This window comes from Hylobates moloch, unplaced genomic scaffold, assembly GCF_009828535.3.
Source record: "Hylobates moloch isolate HMO894 unplaced genomic scaffold, HMol_V3 SCAFFOLD_12, whole genome shotgun sequence".
NCBI classification, from domain to species: domain Eukaryota; kingdom Metazoa; phylum Chordata; class Mammalia; order Primates; family Hylobatidae; genus Hylobates; species Hylobates moloch.
Genome location: NW_026652287.1, coordinates 14,674,677 through 14,693,552, shown reverse-complemented (window position 1 = coordinate 14,693,552; position 18,876 = coordinate 14,674,677). Strand labels below are relative to the sequence as shown.

General features: G+C 38.1%; 1 protein-coding gene across 8 annotated transcripts in view; it reads right to left on the bottom strand.

Moving 5' to 3' along the window:
* The window catches only part of TAOK3 (TAO kinase 3), a 225,608-nt gene that overhangs the window by 34,377 nt on the left and 172,355 nt on the right, over positions 1-18,876 (bottom strand). For all 8 annotated transcript variants that reach the window (XM_032168554.2, XM_032168551.2, XM_058425064.1 and 5 more), the window contains 3 exons: positions 18,700-18,867; positions 16,459-16,665; positions 6,910-7,044 (listed from right to left, as the gene is read on the bottom strand). In XM_032168554.2, the coding sequence (XP_032024445.1) occupies positions 6,910-7,044; positions 16,459-16,665; positions 18,700-18,867 (510 nt within the window). The remainder of the gene's footprint in view (positions 1-6,909; positions 7,045-16,458; positions 16,666-18,699; positions 18,868-18,876) is intronic.

Here is an 18,876-nt window from a genome sequence, read left to right as displayed (position 1 = left end):
GCTATTAATTTTCTGTACTATTTTCAGTTTATGGGTTAAAATACATTTTATACAAAGAAGAGTTTGTTTCTCTGCTCTTTTTAGAAGGTGGCCCTGCATACTAAATTGAGTCCTTACTAACAAGAGAGTGCTGTTCTGTAACTAGATAGTATTATCAAAGTACACCATTAAACATTAGCCAAACTTTGAAACCTTTCCAGCTGGAAACTAACACTGGGTTTCATATTCATTTCTCTTTTCTGAAGGATAATACTCTTTAAAGTATTAAGAATAAGAGCAGAGGATATTTTAAGACCAAAAAAGGATAGCATCACCCAAAAGGCACCTAACCCTCTAAAGAAAATAAATGATCTATTTTATTATCAGAATTTTTTTTTTCTTTTTTTTGAGACAGAGTCTCGCTCTGTTGCCCAGGCTGGAGTGCAGTGGCACAATCTCGGCTCACTGCAAGCTCCGCCTCCCAGGTTCACGCCATTCTCCTGCCTCAGCCTCTCCGAGAAGCTGGGACTACAGGCGCCCACCACCACGCCCGGCTAATTTTTTTGTATTTTTAGTAGAGACGGGGTTTCACCGTGGTCTCGATCTCCTGACCTCGTGATCCGCCTGCCTCGGCCTCCCAAAGTGCTAGGATTACAAGTGTGAGCCACCGCGCCCGGCCAGAAAATGTGTTTTTTAATGGACATATTTCAAGATAAAAGGAGGAAAAGAAGTAGTCTGAAATATATGTATCAATTTTACTTCTTCACGCTTATGTTTCTGAAGTACAACTTTAAGGAAGAAACAATTCTAATCAATAGAAAGGATACCATTTAGTCCTTTCTGAATTCAACTATTTTTCAGAAAAACATGGCAGTAAAGTATCAGGGTAGGGTAATGAATTTTAGATATGTTTTAGCTAGAACCTTTTTCTTATTTTAGCATTCCTTCTTTAATCAGATTCCCAAAGCTGAGGCATGGCACACTCTAAGCTATCATGACACATTTAAAACTTGCCATAAGCATTGGCTTACAGCCAATAAAATATTCTCAGGATGGTCATTTCCCTAAACCAGGAGGCCTAAAGATAAAAGGGAAATGAGTTGTGTCAAGAAAATTTGCTATTTCAATTGGTGGATGGGTCTCTGTAAAGAGGGTGGCTTTCTACTTCTACCAGATGACACCTGGTACAAGGATGTGGCAAAGAAAATTTACAGAGCTCAATCTGCTATCATTGTACATCACTGAATTCCAGGAGAGACATTTTGCTTTTGAATGCTTCCCATAATGTGGATAATTACCTTCTTAAACTCCTAATATCACCTTTCATTTGTCACAACTAAACTTTCTAAGTTTCAAATTGTCTTTTTGGGTACATATAGAGATACTAAGCTTTATAATTCCATGCTCAAGCTGGATAGATGAATTTAAATAAAAGTATAACCAGATATTTCAGTTATAAAGTCTAACATGAAATATACAAAAAATATGATATTTATAGTTATGTGTGCCTGTGTGTCTTAAGTGTACACTATGAGTTTTAAGAATACACCTTTTGGTCAATAAAATAAAAAATAATAGCCCATAACTTTTTCATGCATATAGTTTAAAAAGTGCTTTCACATATAATTTACCTCTTTAATTTTTAGAAGGCCTTGGATTCCTATGGTTCTTGAATTGCCTGAGGAAATTCATATCACCAAGGCAGAAAAAGAGTGACTATTTTCTGTTATAAAGTAATAGAGGGAATCAACACCCAAAAAAGTCAAAGCTAGAGAGAGTGGTAAGTCTAACTTACAAATTGAGTAAGTCTGAAATGGGAGAAAGTTATAAAGATGTAGTGACTGTAGTTTTTACAATGGCAGTCTCAAAAATGTGATCAACTAAAAGTGGGCAGTACCACCTTGCTCTACCCAGTGGATTGCGTGGAGAAAAACCTTATCTATCTCTTACTATATAACTGACCTTGGGCAAATTACTTAACCTCTTAAAGTCTCTCAGTTTCTTAATGTGTAAAGAGAGAGGAACTGCTACTATCTTCCTCAGGGTCGGAGGACTTTCTCATGTGAAAGTGCCTAGCAGGGTGTCTGACTCCTAGGAAATGCTCAATGTATGCTGGTTTCCTTCCTTCTGATGCCAGGCTCTGCGAAGCATGTACCTTTGCCCTCCACTTAGTATTTCTGGTGATGGAGACACAGATCAGAAGAAGTGGATCCAGAAGAAAGGGCACATTTAAGGAAAAAGAAAAACAAAAACAACTGTATCTGTATCCAGGTTGTGGATTATAAAATTATGTATAATTTCTGAATCTGAATTATTACTCATTTCATGTATCTAGAATATGAAAAATAAACAAATAATAAATAATGTACCACGAAAAGGAAGACTAAAACTTTTTTTCTAAAGGTTTCTACAGCTGTTCAATGCTACTTTATTTAATTCCAGCAAAATTCGGCCCTAAAACAAACCACTTCATCTGAAGTGCAGAGTGTCTCTACCGTTTACAAAACACTGCACTAGAAGGGTAATAAGCAACTTCCTGAACATAAAACAAGAGCATGGTGGCTGATAATGTTACCCTCTTAAGAGATCAAAGCCAACTTACAAGATTAATAATATGTAGGAATGAAAATTATGCATATGATAAAAGTGGCCACCTCAGCACTTAGAACAAACGAAATTTATAGCAAGTTCTTAAAAAGAATACAGTGAGTCACATTTTGGCATTAGAAACTTAACATTCTATTCTTTAGAATACCTAAGGAAAAACTGTTTTTAAGTTTTTGCTAAAAGTAATGACTGATAACAGGCAATTCTGCATTTATAAAAGAATACGTTATGAAGAATTCTGAAATGCAAACTTATAAATCCAAATTCGCATGTGATAGCAGGGCTGGAGGTGACCTCATTCATTCGTTCATTCATTTATTCAACACACATTTATTGACAGACTTTGACCATATGGGTTGGGCATGTAGATTGGACAGCATAAGTGAGAAATGGTATCAGCAATGACCTTAGTGAGTTAAGAAGCCAAGAATAAGTAAAGAGATATGCAATATTTTGATAAGCATCCTCTGGTATACTGTACAGGAAGAGAACACATTTTTAAGCATTTAGAAACAGGACTGGGCTCATGAGAGCTGAAACAGTAGCATTTACTACTGAGGCTCTCATATTTTTATTCTTATGTATCAAATTCATTCAAGTATCAAATTGCACAATTAGCTGAATTATTAGGGTGCATTTTAAAAACTCCAAATGAAGACTCTTTTTTTACGAGTCTTTCTATCGAATCTGGCAAAGGGAAGTAAAAGAATCTATATTTGCATGAATAGAACAATAATACTTTTCTCCTACATGCCTCCTTGGGAATTCCCCTCTCATGCCCTTCTCCCTGACATGTGTTCTAACATAAATTTGCCTGTATAATGCAGTCACAGGTGAATTTGTGTTACAACACATATTAGGAAGAGGGGCAGTGAGAATTCCTTCACAAAGCCAAAGGCTGAACTCTGATAGATACGGTGCTCTTTATATTAATATCTCTATCATGTAAACAGCCAACAGCCTCGGACACTACAAAGTTTTCAGAAGAAACGACATCAGATGTAGCAACAGCTGAAAACACCCTCATGAATCACTAATATAATTAAAATATGAGGCTCTCCATAAAAACTCAAGGAAGGCACATCTCAAAGGCCCAAGAAGTCAGATTAGTGATTCTGCAGAACTATATAAACAACTCCTTTTTCCAGATAACACGAGCCCAATATGAACTTCCTTACAGAAGAAGGAAAAGAAAGGTTAAAATACAGATGCCATGAAATACCCTTCCTTTTCCTAATTCTTCAAAATAAGGGCAATAATCTCTGCCCTTAGAAAATTATAATAAAAATTATACAATTGTAATAAAAAGTTACAATGCTAAAGTTTTCTCAGGATTTCATCTGGTATCAAAGTTTATAGTCCTTCCTTATCCTTTGTTACAAATGCAACTGTGCAGCAGTGCATAATACAAAAATCTCAGTTATAAGGTGCCAAAATAATAAAGGCATGTAGCAATACAGGCCCAAAGCCCATGGGCTTCTTCATACACTTGTCAGTAACCTCATTCAAAAGCACAATGTTGAAAGTAATACTAAGGGGGAAAAGCACAAAGCCAGGTCTCTTTTAGGCTATGTTGAAGAAGTAGGCTCATAAACAAATTTTAGGAAGACTAATATCTTTGTCAGTTTGCAAGTAGATTTACAATATGCATTTCATCATTTATTTATCTAGTTATTGAAAAACTAATTTCTAAATTCCTTTTTCCTGTTCACCTTTGGACCTCTTTGTGACTTGTTAGCACCTCTACTAGAAGATGTTAAAGAAAGAGTAAAACCAAAATAAATGATAAATAAATATAGTATTGCCACCAACTATGAGAAGGCAAGGTTTCAACAATGACTTGATTTTTTATTATACTGGACTTTCACTTTCCCATGATCTTGCTCTTACTTTTATGTCATTTTAGTCATTTTCATTTGAGCTGGGGTCCATAAAACACAACAGAATTCATAATATATTTTTTAAAATTAAATATTTTATGATATTCCAGTGTCCTGATTTATACACTACTATTGGCATTAGGCTTTAAAATAACATAGTGGGTAGAATTGTAGTACTTGGTAATATACATTAAAAAATTCATACCCATAGTTAAAGATTGTTCAAAATGGGACATGGAACCATATAACACCATACCTTTTCCCTTCCATATTTTTTCCCTCCCTAAAAGCCACTAGATACAAATACCACTGAACTCTGGTAAACTTCCACCAATCCCAACCATGACTCCCAAAGCACTACGTTTAGAGAGGGCACCCCATAAAAAACAACTTGTTTTGTGGCTAAAGCAACAGCATATCAGCTACTCTGTTTGTAACTTAATATAGGAGCAGGGGCCTTTTAGCAAATCAAAACTTCATTAGAGAGACTGGTTGCAGCTGTTCTCTGGATGGGCACTAGGAAGCCTGTAGGATTCAGAGGGTTCCTGAGGACACTGCCCATAGCCCTGAGGTGGCATAGTAGGGAAGCAGCTTTTATCATCCACAGAGAAGACTGTGATGGCTGATATACACACAGAGTAGCCCTGGGTGAGTTCACAGATGCGAGTGTGAGATTATTCTGGCATGGCTGTAGTAATCTCTTGCTGGGAGGTAGGAGAGGTCATGAATATATGATGTGGGAATGAGGGTGTGGCAAGAGAGAAAAAAGAACCTGTCCCAGAGGGGGAAAGCCACTTGGTATAATGTCTGCTTCACATGTAAAACCACTGATGGTGCTCGGATGCTCAGAGCTTGTTATCATTTCTCCACTCATTTTAACATGAACGGGTCTGGATAAAGGTACAAGTCTCACAAGAGTAGATGGTAAGTAGTCATAGTTCTCTAAAGCACCATATTTCTTCTTTTGTCAGATATCATGGCATGAAGATAATGATTATTTGGTAATCTCATGATCCTTTATCTAGACTCAAAAGCATATTTTTAGGTGCTTAACAATCATTAGCAAATACATAGTGGACATTTTAAGATCTCCATTACATAGTGTAGCATTCCTTTAAAATGAAAAATTGCTCATCAAAGAGATTATAAGAAACTTCTACATAAAGGAACTTAAAAGTGGGCTTATTTATAAGCAGTTTAAATTAAATTGCTTGCTTTTAGACAGCAGCAGGCATAGCAATATGTAGGTGCTTTAACTTCCATTTTTCCTTGTATTTGGGTTTTTAAAGGTTACAATCCATTATACATTTCAAAGATAATCGAAGCCTTTAAAAGACTTGAGAAATAAAAGTAGAAATCAGGTTTAAAAAATAGGACAAGAAAAATGATCATTTCTGGGTCGGCCTCGGATGATGTCATCATAGGTTCTAAATGTAATAGCCAAGCAGTGTACACTAAGTCTTCCTGCCCATGTGACCTCTAACATCGATTTGGGCAAAACATCGAATGTTTCAATAATTTTTTGGCTGAGAAGTGAGATTCAGAAGCAAAAGATTAAAGAGAGTTTAGAGTGCCAAGGATGAAACGATGTGAGTGTGTGTGTGTGTGAGTGTGAGCGCGCACGCGCACGCGTGGGGGGCCGAGGGGAGGAGGCATGAAAACTAACTCTTCCAGCACACACCCCTTTTGCTACTACAAGGGCATCCAGCAATCACATTTGCAATAGTAAAAATGCTGAAGAATCCTACAGTCTCTTTTCTTCCACAATCAGCCCTATCCTCTCCTACAAAGACGTTCTTGCTTTATTGGTGCCAGGAATTTCTTCAGGGGTTAAATGGGGAAGTGCAGCCACTACCATTGTTGCAATAAATAAATGAATGAACCAGAACGAACCAGCAATCCGTCCCTAGGAAGCAAGTATCTTATTTTCTACAATTATATACATTATCCAGCAACCATATATTTTTTAAAATTATATTTTATCTTTTGATGTGTGTGTATACATTATAGACACATATGCATCTATACAAAAAGAAGCACAGTGCCCTGCATACATATATAGATCAATACCTTAAAAAAAATTTAGCATTATTTATTTCAATGAAAAGACAAATAGCTTTTAAAAAATTGGACAGGCTAGCAACTTCATCTCAAAGGCCTTATATTTTGCATATACAAACACACACACACATACACAGACACACACACACACACACAAAGGTTTTTTTTTTTCCATGCCATACACAATGCTAAAATATCTGAAATCAGGTTGCTATGCCAACAGATTTTTTTCATAAAATGAATAAAATTATTAGGAGAGAGAAAACATTCTTGACTCCTTTCCTCCCATCCATGAAGCCGAGAGAGGCTCAGGGAGGGCGAGAGGCTGCCAGATGGGGAGGAGGGGAAGGAAGGGAAGGTGGGTAGAGGGGTGTTTGCTTACCAAAGATGCTGATTTGATCGTGGCAAAGCGCTCTCTGTTCCGGTAGTGGAGGGCCTGGCTCTGAACTGACTGGGTAGGCCGCGGCTCAGGCCTGGGATCGCCGTGGCCCGCCTCATCCCTTATGAATACATGATCCTGCAGAAATGGATAAAAACAAGGAGAAAGTCCAGCTGTGCTCTTTCCTCGCCGGCTGCCTCTCTCTCACCCCTCTTTCTGCACAAGCACTGCTGTTTGAAATGCATAGTTTAGCTCTCTGCTAGTCCCCGCAGCTCCCACGGTACAAAATGAATAAGCAACACATTGCAGCCTTCAGTTAGGAATGTCAGCTGATCGCTAGTGGGATGCCTTCTGAATCCCTGGCAGGCTTTTTCTTTACCTCCAGAATTACATATATGCAAAAGAAAAAAAGAATAGAAAAAATAATGCAATGTACAGACTCCTTAGAACAGTTTGCTTAAAACGCTGTAACCAGATAATTCCTTTAAAAATGTCATGTCCATGTCTAGCAAGGAGGATGCTGGTGGCTTTTAACATAAAAGCGAGCCTCCGCCTCATTCCCTTGAAAGATCTGCTTTCTCAATTTAATTTTATTTGAGATCTGTTCGGTAGGATCATCGTTCTGCCTAGAACCAATGTAGGCTTGTGCTGAACTGCCTCTCTATCTTGTGCTGGGAAGATTCGGCAGTCACTGAGGGATCCTGCTTTCCAGTCATGATCGTACACAGTTCTAGCACCTTCTCTCTACAGCTTCTGAAAGGATTTTTTTTTAGATTTAAAGCGACAGGCGTACAATTTTAACCAAATGATACTTTCACAAATTCTTCTTCAACTCAGCATCGGTATGGTCACCAGAGTGAGTAAAGCTGGAATTTAATGTCCTTGACTGATTTAATCAAGCCCATGCTTCTTGATAGGCAAAGATAATTAATCTTGTTCTAACGCCCAGTGAAAAAATAGCATTCCCTGGAAGGATAGTAATGGATGTTTCTTAAATGCAACTGAAATGACTTTTAAAGGGGAAAATGCTTTCAAAGGATGATGTTCCTCTCTAGAAAGATGAAGTAGTGGCCAGTCATTAAGTGGCTATAACCCTTCAGAAAAAAGGACGCTATAGTAATTTGTACCTCAAAAACATGTACAACCATGGGGGATTTTAAAATAGTACATGTTCAGGGTGGAAAAGGAGAAATTAATTCCTTATTTCCCTAGGGTTTTAGGAGAAACCATTTGTGAGAAGTCAGTATTGCATTTTATCCATGACCACTTGAAATTTTTTATAATGGCTTTTTTCTTCATCAGGAAACAAAAATTAAAAAGGTTTAGAAAATACAAAATTTTATTATAGTCTAAAATTTTGGGAGAAATTAAATTTTACATCCAGATTTTTATGTAAAAGCCAAGACCCAAGATTAAATTGGGCTGATTTTCTTTTTCCTTTTATACATTTAAAATGCTTTGATGTATTGGGAAGGTATCTACCATTACACCTACATGGAGAATTTTTTTAAATTTATGTATTATAGCTCAAATAATGAAGGGATTGTTAATAAACTTGACATTGAGGGCATATATATCAAATTCAAGTATATTCTGCAGCCACGCTGTCCAACAAGATAGTGACCAGCCACATATGACTATTTTAATTAAAAATTAAATTCAATTAAAATTAATTAAAACAAAATTAAGTGCAAAATTGAGTTCCTAAGTCATAATGGCTATGTTTCAATCACTTAGCAGCCATAGTTAGTGGTGCCATATTGGTGGCTTATAAAACTTGTAAGTTTTTAAAACTTATAAGAAAACATTTGAAGGGTCAGTTAAAATTATTCTACATGATTTCTCGCGAAATTTGAACTCCTATTTTACAGGGAAGAGCAAGAACGTGTGTAATTGGGATTCATGCACTAGGCTTAAGGTTCTAAAGAGGAAGGCACTGGGACCTGCTACCATTTACATTACTGCATCTTTGCCAATAAATTTATGTACAAAATTCAACTGAATATTACAGTGCCAGAAAAGCGAGCAGCTCTTAAATGCCAGTAATCGGAAGAGATATGCTAGGTGGAGGCCTGTGATTTTATAGGAGGCCTTAACAATTCATAGTTTTGGTAAACATTAATTGGCTAACTTACCAAGTACATTGATTGAGGGGGAGACCTCAAATACGTGGGCAACAGCTCAGTTTCGCATTGTAATAACTTGATTTATAAGGATAACCAATGACACTAGAATCCACATTCTCCACAGGACAGACCAAAACAAAATTTATTCATGTACAAATATGTGCAATTTTATTAGTTTGTTTTACCTCTGATAAAAATTAACTCCTTAGAAACATGGTTTAGGGCTTTGCTTCTCCAATTAAAAGCCACAATGTATTTTCTAAGTTTACTAAATTGAGGAAGTTGAAGTACACCAGAAAAATTAAAACTTGAAATGACACTGATTTTAGCTGACACATATGTAATTAAATAACTCAAGTATATTTTTAAAATAATGCTATTTTTATAGTCCAAATAACAGGTTCAAAATTTTAACCCACTTTAAATATAATAATACTAATAGTATAATTCTTTGCTTCCCCCTACATTTTTTTCCTTTTATAAAATCATTGTTAGTTTTCCAGATCATTTTCACAGCAGAGATCACCATCACTAAAAGTCTTCAAATATTATACAAGAGACCACAAAATGGAACAAAATTTTCGTCTAACAGTGGATATTCGTTTCAAGTGCATTAGGAAATGAATTTTAAAATATTCACTGCATAAAACAGGTTCAAAACTCCAAAGACAGCTTATGAAGCTATTTAAAAATGGGAGAATATAACTTGAGAAGTAAGCTCAAAGAAATTAAAGTATCAACTTTACTGGAAATATTTTCTGTTGGTTATACTGCCCCTTTAAGTAACAGTGCCTTTGTAAAACACCACTATACCTGGCTCCCAGAGTTTCTGAACTGCACACATCTTAAGATTAACAATGGAAAGGGTTAATTTCTATTTTTATGCAGTTATACACTAGATACAGATTATTTACAAATGATAAGGCTGAAATCTTCAAAGAATGATTTTAGAAGATTAAGAATAATAAATCTACTTTGCCAAGGCAAAATATATGGCATGGTTATAATTTATTTTTAAAACATTATCATCCAGGAACAAACAAAAATAACTCCTTGAAATACCAGTTTTAAGTAAACCTACGTTAACCTGGTAAACTTACCACGTTGTTGTTTTTTTGGTTTTTTTTGTTTTTGCTTTTTTTTGAGACAGTCTCGCTCTGTTGCCCAGGCTGGAGTGTAGTGGCACTATCTCAGCTCACTGCTACCTCTCCACCTCCTGGGTTCAAGTAATTCTCGTGCCTCAGCCTCCTGAGTAGCTGGGACTACAGGTGCGTACCACCATTCCCGGCTAATTTTTTTGTATTTTAGTAGGGATGGGGTTTCACCATGTTGCCCAGGCTGGTCTCAAACTCCTGAGCTCAGGCAATTTGCCTGTCTTGGCCTCTCAAAGTGCTAGGATTACAGGCATGAGCCACTGCGCCCAGCTCACGACACTGTTTCATTATAAAAAATAAATGTCTTCAGATTAAAAAGGAAGCTGCCATAATATTTGTTCAAAATCTTCGGTAAAAAGAATTGAATTTCTATAAAAGAGTGAAATACGTGAAGCATGAGGCACACAAACTTTACTATTATAACTTAGACAAGGGGCTTTCCTTTTATTTGGAAGTCTTTCCTTTAAGTGTCTGACCATTACACTTCTGAAATGAAGGTTCGTAGTGTAGGCACTTGCCTAGTTTCTTTTTCTAAATATATTTTCTTCCCTTACAGAGCTGGAGTCTCACTATGTTGCCCAGGCTGGTCTTGAACTCCTGGGCTCAAGCAATCCACCCACCCTGGCCTCCCAAAGTGCTGGAATTACAGGCGTGAGCCACCGCACCCGGCTACTTGCCTATAGTTTCTAAATGAACTTGACTTTAACCTAGAAGTCACTCCTCTGGACTCAGTTGTGCTTTGGGTTTACTTTTATCACAGTACTCATCACACTTACTTGTCTGCCTCTGCATAAGGCTGTGGGCTTTTTGAAGGCAGAGTAAATGTCGTTTGAAAAATCTCAGTCTCCCTAGCACCTGGCATAGTGCTTGATACTTAGTAGGCATTCAGTAAATGTTTGCTGAATAAACAAACACAAGAATATAGGTCTGAGGAGATTTTGAGAAAATGACATTTTCTTTTGGATTATTTAACAGAATTCAAATTTGTATTTCATAAAAACCTGCCACTCTGTACTCTAAGGAAGTCGTAAAATAGTGACACACACATAAGCACACCTTTACACAGTGGGGTGCAGGGGGATGTATCTAAAAATGGCTTTTATCCGATGATGAGAAACCTTTCTATAGACTCCCACACTTTCTACGCTGTGGAGAAGGGATCAGCAGACCCACCACTTTTCTTTGTTTTGTTCATTTCAAAATTATTAAATTATTGTCGAAGCAGGTGTAGCTATCAAAAGCTGGGGCTGGAGGAAGGGGAGGAGAAGATGAAAAAGCATATCTTAACTTGGAAGGATAGTTGGAGAGAAAAGATGACTAGCAAAAGGCTGAGGAGAAGTGTTGTATGACTGCTCTGTTTAAAAACATTACCTTCATATGTTAATTTACTTTTACTTTGCCAAATGTGAGTTGAAGAGACAAAGAACCCACGCCTCTATTCAGCAAAAATAATAGGAAAGGCCACTGAAGCAAGTGAAAATTAAACTAGAATATCCTATTCCCTCAAGGACATTTCTTTTTTTTTTTTTTTTAATCCCGCAAAGGTGGTGAAAGCTGTTCTTTTTTTAAAGAGGGGAGGGGAAAAGAACTAACATTGACTAATAGGAAGGGTCAAATAAAGCTTTAGGAGTCAGGGTAGGATGGCTTTTTTTCCCCCTCCACCAGACGGAGTCTTGCTCTGTCGCCCAGGCTGAAGTGCACTGGCACCATCTTGGCTCACTGCAACCTCTGTCCTCCCCGGGTTTAAGCAATTCTCCTGCCTTAGCCTCCGGAATAGCTGAGATTACAGGCGTGTACCACCACGCCCAGCTAATTTTTGTATTTTTAGTAGAGACAGGTTTTCGCCATATTGGCCAGGCTCGTCTCGAACTCCTGAACTCTTGATCCACCCGTCTTGGCCTCCCAAAGTGCTGAGATTAAAGGTGTGAGCCACCGTGCCTGGCCAGTAGAATGACTTTTTTAAACAACAGTTTCTGGAGCACTTATTCTATTTTATAGAATGAAGTGTTGCCCCATTTAAAAAAAAAAAGAAAAAAATGTTCTCTAAATAATCCCTAGAAAGGGACCCTTATGACTGGCGTTCAATAAGCGTACCTAAAATAACACTGATTCAAGAACAATGCTTTTAATATATTAAAGTCTTATGATCTATACTAATAGAAGGCAGCAACAGGCAAAGGGAATTAATTTTATACTTTAGTAAAATAAAAATACACCTTTTGATTAACAAATTTAAAAGATTTTGCTGCTTAGGATAATATTAAAATCTATTTGCTATGGCTCTATACACAATGATTTTAAGCAGTAGGATGGAGGCTCAGAAGCAGGCTAGATGACAAGGAAACAATCTGGATTAAAAATTTGTACCGGAGTCACTTGTGAATAATCAAGAATTGAGGTGTGAAGTCGTGTCCTTGGCCATCTTCAATTTAGTTCACAGGACATTTATTGAGCACTTACTATGTAACAGACACTGTGCTATGTGGTAGGTGAAAAAAAAGGTTCCTGAAGAACTACCAGGCTAGAGATGTGGTGATGTTCTTGCTATTGAAAAAAGTAGTGTGGCCAACACTAGCCAGGGGGAAAAATAAGTAGCTAAAGTTTGTTTTGTCAGAATATGCTTTTAGCCTTATCAAATCATTCTTGCTCAAAAAGAAGATTGGATTGGGCTGGGCACGGTGCCTCACGCCGGTAATCCCAGCACTTTGGGAGGCCGAGGAGGGTGGATCACGAGGTCAGGAGATCGAGACCATCCTGGCTAACAGGGTGAAACCCCGTCTCCACTAAAAATACAAAAAATTAGCCGGGCGTGGTGGCGGGCGCCTGTAGTCCCAGTTACTCGGGAGGCTCAGGCAGGAGAATGGCGTGAATGCAGGAGGTGGAGCTTGCAGTGAGCTGAGATTGCGCCACTGCACTCCAGCCTGGGCGACAGAGCGAGACTCCATCTCAAAAACAAATAGATAAATAAATAAATGAATAAATAAATAAAAGAAGTTTGGATTAGGATTCCCTCAGGGCCTGGGAAAGACCAGAGTAGAGGCAAGGACTGGAGAGTAAGTAACCTGGAATTCTGATGTCAGAGGAAAATTTTCAGTGTCCCACTTTACATTTTGGGGGCTTGATCTGTGGTAGAACTGTCCTGCTAAAATCAAGGCATCTTTATTCTGGATGCAGAGCAGTTAAGTGCAAGTCATGCTCTCACTAGCTACTCATGGATTTCATTTTATTTGTTTTTTTAAGGTTCTTCTTTGAAAAAGCAAATTTATTTCCTATCCAAAATGGTAATCTGTTTCAGATCTGTTTTGACTATTAGTCAAATTAATTTGACTAATTTAAGATATGTCTGCTCGTGAGCCGAGATTGCACCACTACACTCCAGCCTGGGCAACAGAGCGAGACTCTGTCTCAAAAAATTAAAAAAAGAAAAGAAATGTCTGCTTGATTATAACAATCAAGGGACAAAAGATTCCTTCTCCCATATTCATATATTTTGGTATTTATTAAGCATGTTCTTATTGTGTTGGGTATTCATTTAATTTTCATTTAACTATCATTTAACTTTTTCAAACTGCAAAGATAGCTAAGATTATTTAACCCTTTTGATCCATTATGTTCAATGAACCAGTAGAGTATGATATTTAATATTTGGTAATTAATTTATTCCTTGCCTTCTTTTTGGTTTTGTTGGTCTATTCATTCATTCCACAGTTATTTACTGAATGTCTATGCTGTGCCAGGCACTATTCTAGGTATTGAATTTGTTACTTGTCCAGAGTAAAATAAAACTAACAGAGGCAGATAGATAGAACTATAAATTAGTTTCCTCATTCCTAAGTTTAATATACAAAATTTTCTGTTGAGAGTTAAAAATCCTATTTATGTTCCCAAGTGAAAAAGTGTTAGGAATTTGAGTAAACCACCCATAAACTTTATGAATAATTTTTATTTCTATTGTTTTTAAAGAAAACACATTTTAAGCTCAGGTATAAGAACTAAATGGATTTCATGAAAAGATACCATATTTAACATTAAGTTTTCATATATATTCTATTTTTTGAGCTCACTTACATTTTAAAGGTAACTCATCCAAAGTCTTATTTGCGAATGTGTTTTGATTTTCTTCCATCATATTTCCTCTATATATTTCATAATAAAATAGAAATACGCCGGGCGCAGTGGCTCACGCTTGTAATCCCAGCACTTTGGGAGGCCGAGGTGGGCGGATCACGAGGTCAGGAGATCGAGATCACGATGAAACCCCATCTCTACTAAAAATACAAAAAATTAGCCGGGCGTGGTGGCAGGCACCTGTAGTCCCAGCTACTCGGAGAGGCTGAGGCAGGAGAATGGCGTGAACCCGGGAGGCGGAGGTTGCAGTGAGCCGAGATCGCGCCACTGCACTCCAGCCTGGGTGACAGAGCAAGACTCTGTCTCAAAAAAAAATAAAATAAAATAAAATAGAAATATATAATTTAATTCTTCCTGATCTATATATTTTTTGTGGATCAAATACAATTATCTTCTACTTCAGAATATAAATTTTATCTGTTCTACTTAAGTTATCACATCAAGGAGAGAAAAGTATTGAAACACTCATATTATCACAAGGTAGGTCTATGGCAGCATGCAAAAATAAAATTAAAAATCCCATGAGTTCTAGACCAGGGTTTTCTTTCTTGTTGATTATGCCAGTAGTGTCTTTCTTCTAATTCTGGCTGCCTATCTGAGAAGTCGTGAAGCAAAAAGATCCAACTGAATTCCTCTTTTTTGCTCCCTATACTCACAGAGCCCCAGGGGTAATAGAAAGGAAAGTGCCAGACCTGTCAGCACTCATGATCACTCCCTCTGAAAAGACAGCCCAGCAAAACCTTCTTTTTCTTTTTTTTTTTTTTTTTTTTGAGATGGAGTCTCACTGTGTTGCCCAAGCTGGAGTGCAGTGGCGCAATCTTGGCTCACTGCAGGCTCCACCTCCCAGGTTTACGCCATTCTCCTGCCTCAGCCTCCCGAGTAGCTGGGACTACAGGCACCCACCATCACGCCTGGCTAATTTTTTGTATTTTTAGTAGAGATGGGTTTCACCATGTTAGCCAGGATGGTCTCGATCTCCTGACCTCGTGATCCGTCCACCTTGGCCTCCCAAAGTGCTGGGATTACAGACGTGAGCCATTGCGTCTGGCCTCAAAACCTTCTTTTTTACTCTTCAAATACATGATCACTTGCCCATGTTGAAAGGACACCAGCTGGCAATGCTGATCTCTTGGTAGATTTCTGCATCTGTCTGACATCTTTCATTTCCTCAAATTGCTTCCATGCCTTCCTGATAATCTGGGTCCTTTGCTGTCTCTCTGGTCCTGATGCACTGTCCACATAGCACACCAGCCATAGCTTCTATGGCCTTCCCCTTTTCCTTGAACATACTAAGCTCTCTCTGTCTCAGTGCTCTTGTACTTGTTGCTTTCTGACTCATTCCCATCTCTTACCCCAGCTGGCTAGCTTCTATTTGTTTCTGAAATTTCTGCTTAAATGTCACCTCATCAGGTAGGCTTTCCTTACTCCCTGCTAGAGTAAATCCTCCTTTTACCTGAAGCAAGTTTCTTTCTTTCTTCTTCTTCTTTTTTTTTTTTTGAGACGGAGTCTCGCTCTGTTGCCCAGGCTGGAGTGCAATGGTGCAATCTCGGCTCACTGCAACCTCCGCCTCCTGGGTTCAAGCAATTCTCCTGCCTCAGCCTCTCGAATAGCTGGGATTACAGGCACACGTCACCAGGCCCGGCTATTTTTTGTATTTTTATTAAAGACGGGGTTTCGCCATGTTGGCCAGGCTGGTCTCAAACTCCTGAACTCAAGTGATCCACCTGCCTAGGCCTCCCAAAGGGCTGGGATTACAGGTGTGAGCCACCACACCCAGCCAAGAAACATACTTTTGAAAAAGCATACTTCTAAAAGGGCACAACCAACAGGTTACACTCAGGAAGACTTGAAGGTCTACAGTATTAAGATTATTGGTTTAGAGAAGGACTTATCAAATTCTTCAACTTATTTATCGATGATGACGGACATCAGAGTAATGAGACATGGAGATGAAGAAATAGGCACAGATGTAGCCCGTGTAGTCCTTTGTTACTTTTTGACTGTAAGAAAACTGTCACATGCCAGGTTTAGTCCCACACTGCAGTTGCAAAAAGATAACTGAAACATCTGGATGCTAAGTGACTTGAACTGGATTCACTATGATTGACAAAGCCCACCTCTGTGGAGGGTACCAAGAAACCTACCTTCTTATGCACGACGGAGGAGCTGGAATTGATTGTGTTTTCATCATCGTGCATCATGACAAGTTCAGAACTGCTCTCGTCCATGACTTCCTGCATGCTATTCACACTGCTGCTCTGGCTGCCTGTGCTCACAGACATGCTTGGAATGGAATGGTTGCTGCCCAGGCTGTCCATTTCCCTGTTCAGGCTGGTTCCATGTTCACTGTCCTATAAAAATGGGGCATTGAAGTTAGAAAAACAGACTGAAGATAAAGAGTCCATCCATTGACTAAAGTATCAAGCACACTCAATTTTGCAGTGTTAAGTTGCCTTTCTGTCAATCTGCAAAGATGAACTTTTTATGTACTGGCTCCACTACTCCTCCACCATTTTCAAACATTTCAAATTCACTTCCTATGCCTTCCCCAGGCGCCATTCTGGAAATGGGTCATAAGGCTCCAAATGCTGCCATCTCAGGGCTTTCCCCTGTCACACACACTATAATATTATCATGTTGCTATTCAGTAAGCAAAATCAAGCCAGGTTTGTAAGGGACCTTCTGGAACATCAAGGAGCTAGAGGAAGACTGCTGGCCACTAAACAGGTGAGCTCTAGGTTATCTGCAAATACAGCAGTGGTCACTTGAAAAAGTAGAGTGGAAAGAGTTTTCAGATATTTGACAAGCAATATGCTCCCTCTGCAAGTCATTATTGAGTAACTTCATATCTAAGCAGAGATATTAATTCTACTTTCCTGGACAGGTAATTAAAGTCTGCCTCCCTCAAGCAATTCTATCATGCTTATCTCTGTAATCTTATTAAATATATCTGTTAAATAATACTGGTATTCATCACTACTGGCCCAAAGACTACTATTTGAAAAGTGGTAAAATAATCAGAACATATAATTTATCCATCACAGTGGGATATCTTTTGATATAAGATTGAATAATACAATTAAATCCATTTAGCTACAAATAAACCTTTTTCTCAAAAAACCATACGGTACACATATAACTTTAATAAACTGTTACTTAGCCATGGCAATATAAAAAATTACCACATAATATAAAATGGAAGATCATACATTGTATTTTTAATAGACTTATTTTCCCAATTAAAGGGGATCATTTCTATATATGCAATCAGGAAATTTTATAGTTCAATGCAACTTTCTGAGCTTCATTTTTAGAATTATTGATAAAATACTGTTATGTTTATTTTCTGTTAAAAAGCTAAAATACTCTTGCTCTTGTTCTGTCTACGTTCTGAAATCCTACCTCTTTAACTACATCCCTTTCTTCTACCTTCAGTGCCTCTGACTCTGCCCTGGCTCCATCTCTACTGCATTTAAAGACGAAGAAGCCTGCCTTATATTTATGGATCTCTCTACATGCTGTCCATTCTTACTTTTCCTTCTTAACCCAATTTCTGAATCTTAACATAATTACTTTTTTTTGCTGTCTCCCCCTTATCAACTCCCATGAATTATACAACCCCAGTAATCTACTATTCATTCTACCTAGTCCTGTAAACTGCTTTTACTAAGGTCATCAAGGATTCTCTAACTGAAAACTTCTATCTGTATACTGGCAAGAATATATAATGCCAGGACCTTAAACTCAAACGGCCCGAAACTGAAGTCATCCTAAACCTACTCTTTCTCCCTGGTCCTTTTTCTCTGTTCTTGGTATTGCCATACTCCTAGCCACCCAGGCTCAAATGCTCAGAGTCACCTTAAACTCCTCATCTGTCATTGTCAATGAGAAGCCATGGATTATCAAATCTACCTCTACGATGTTTCTCAAAAGTGTTCCCTTTTCCCCATTTGCATCGACACTGACCTTACTACCTCTTGCATGGACTATTAGCCAGGATGTTGCCCATTCAAATCCATGTTACACTCTGTTGCTAGGATAATCTTCCTAAAGCACAACACCTTTCTGAGTCTAGAATACCCTATGCCCATTTGTCAGAAATCACCCACATCATGTCCTGCACGAAACCTTCACTAATCCCACCAGCAGACTTATTTTCTCCCCATGATGGACCCCTGCAATGGGGCTACACCTCTGTAGCACTTTTCATATTTCGCCTTATATAAGTGTTATTTTATGAACGTCTCTTGTACAACCCTTCATGTCTCTTAAGGCAGACAGCATCAATTAATTTTTATCCTCAAAAGCTTTTCATAGTGCCCAGTCTAGAACTTTTTCACATAGTGGGCATTCTGTAAGTGCCTGCTAAAATAAATTGAACCTACTTCCTCGTCTTCCTGTGACTCATTCAAGGGTCCATTCCGTGTCTCTTGGAAAAGTATTTTTTTCATTTTTCGGTACTGTAGGTTATCTAGCTCACGAACTGCATCTTTTGTCCTCTGTATGAGGTCAATGAGGACACGTAGTGGCCGGTCTCGTCGAACAAAGTTATGCTGATTGAG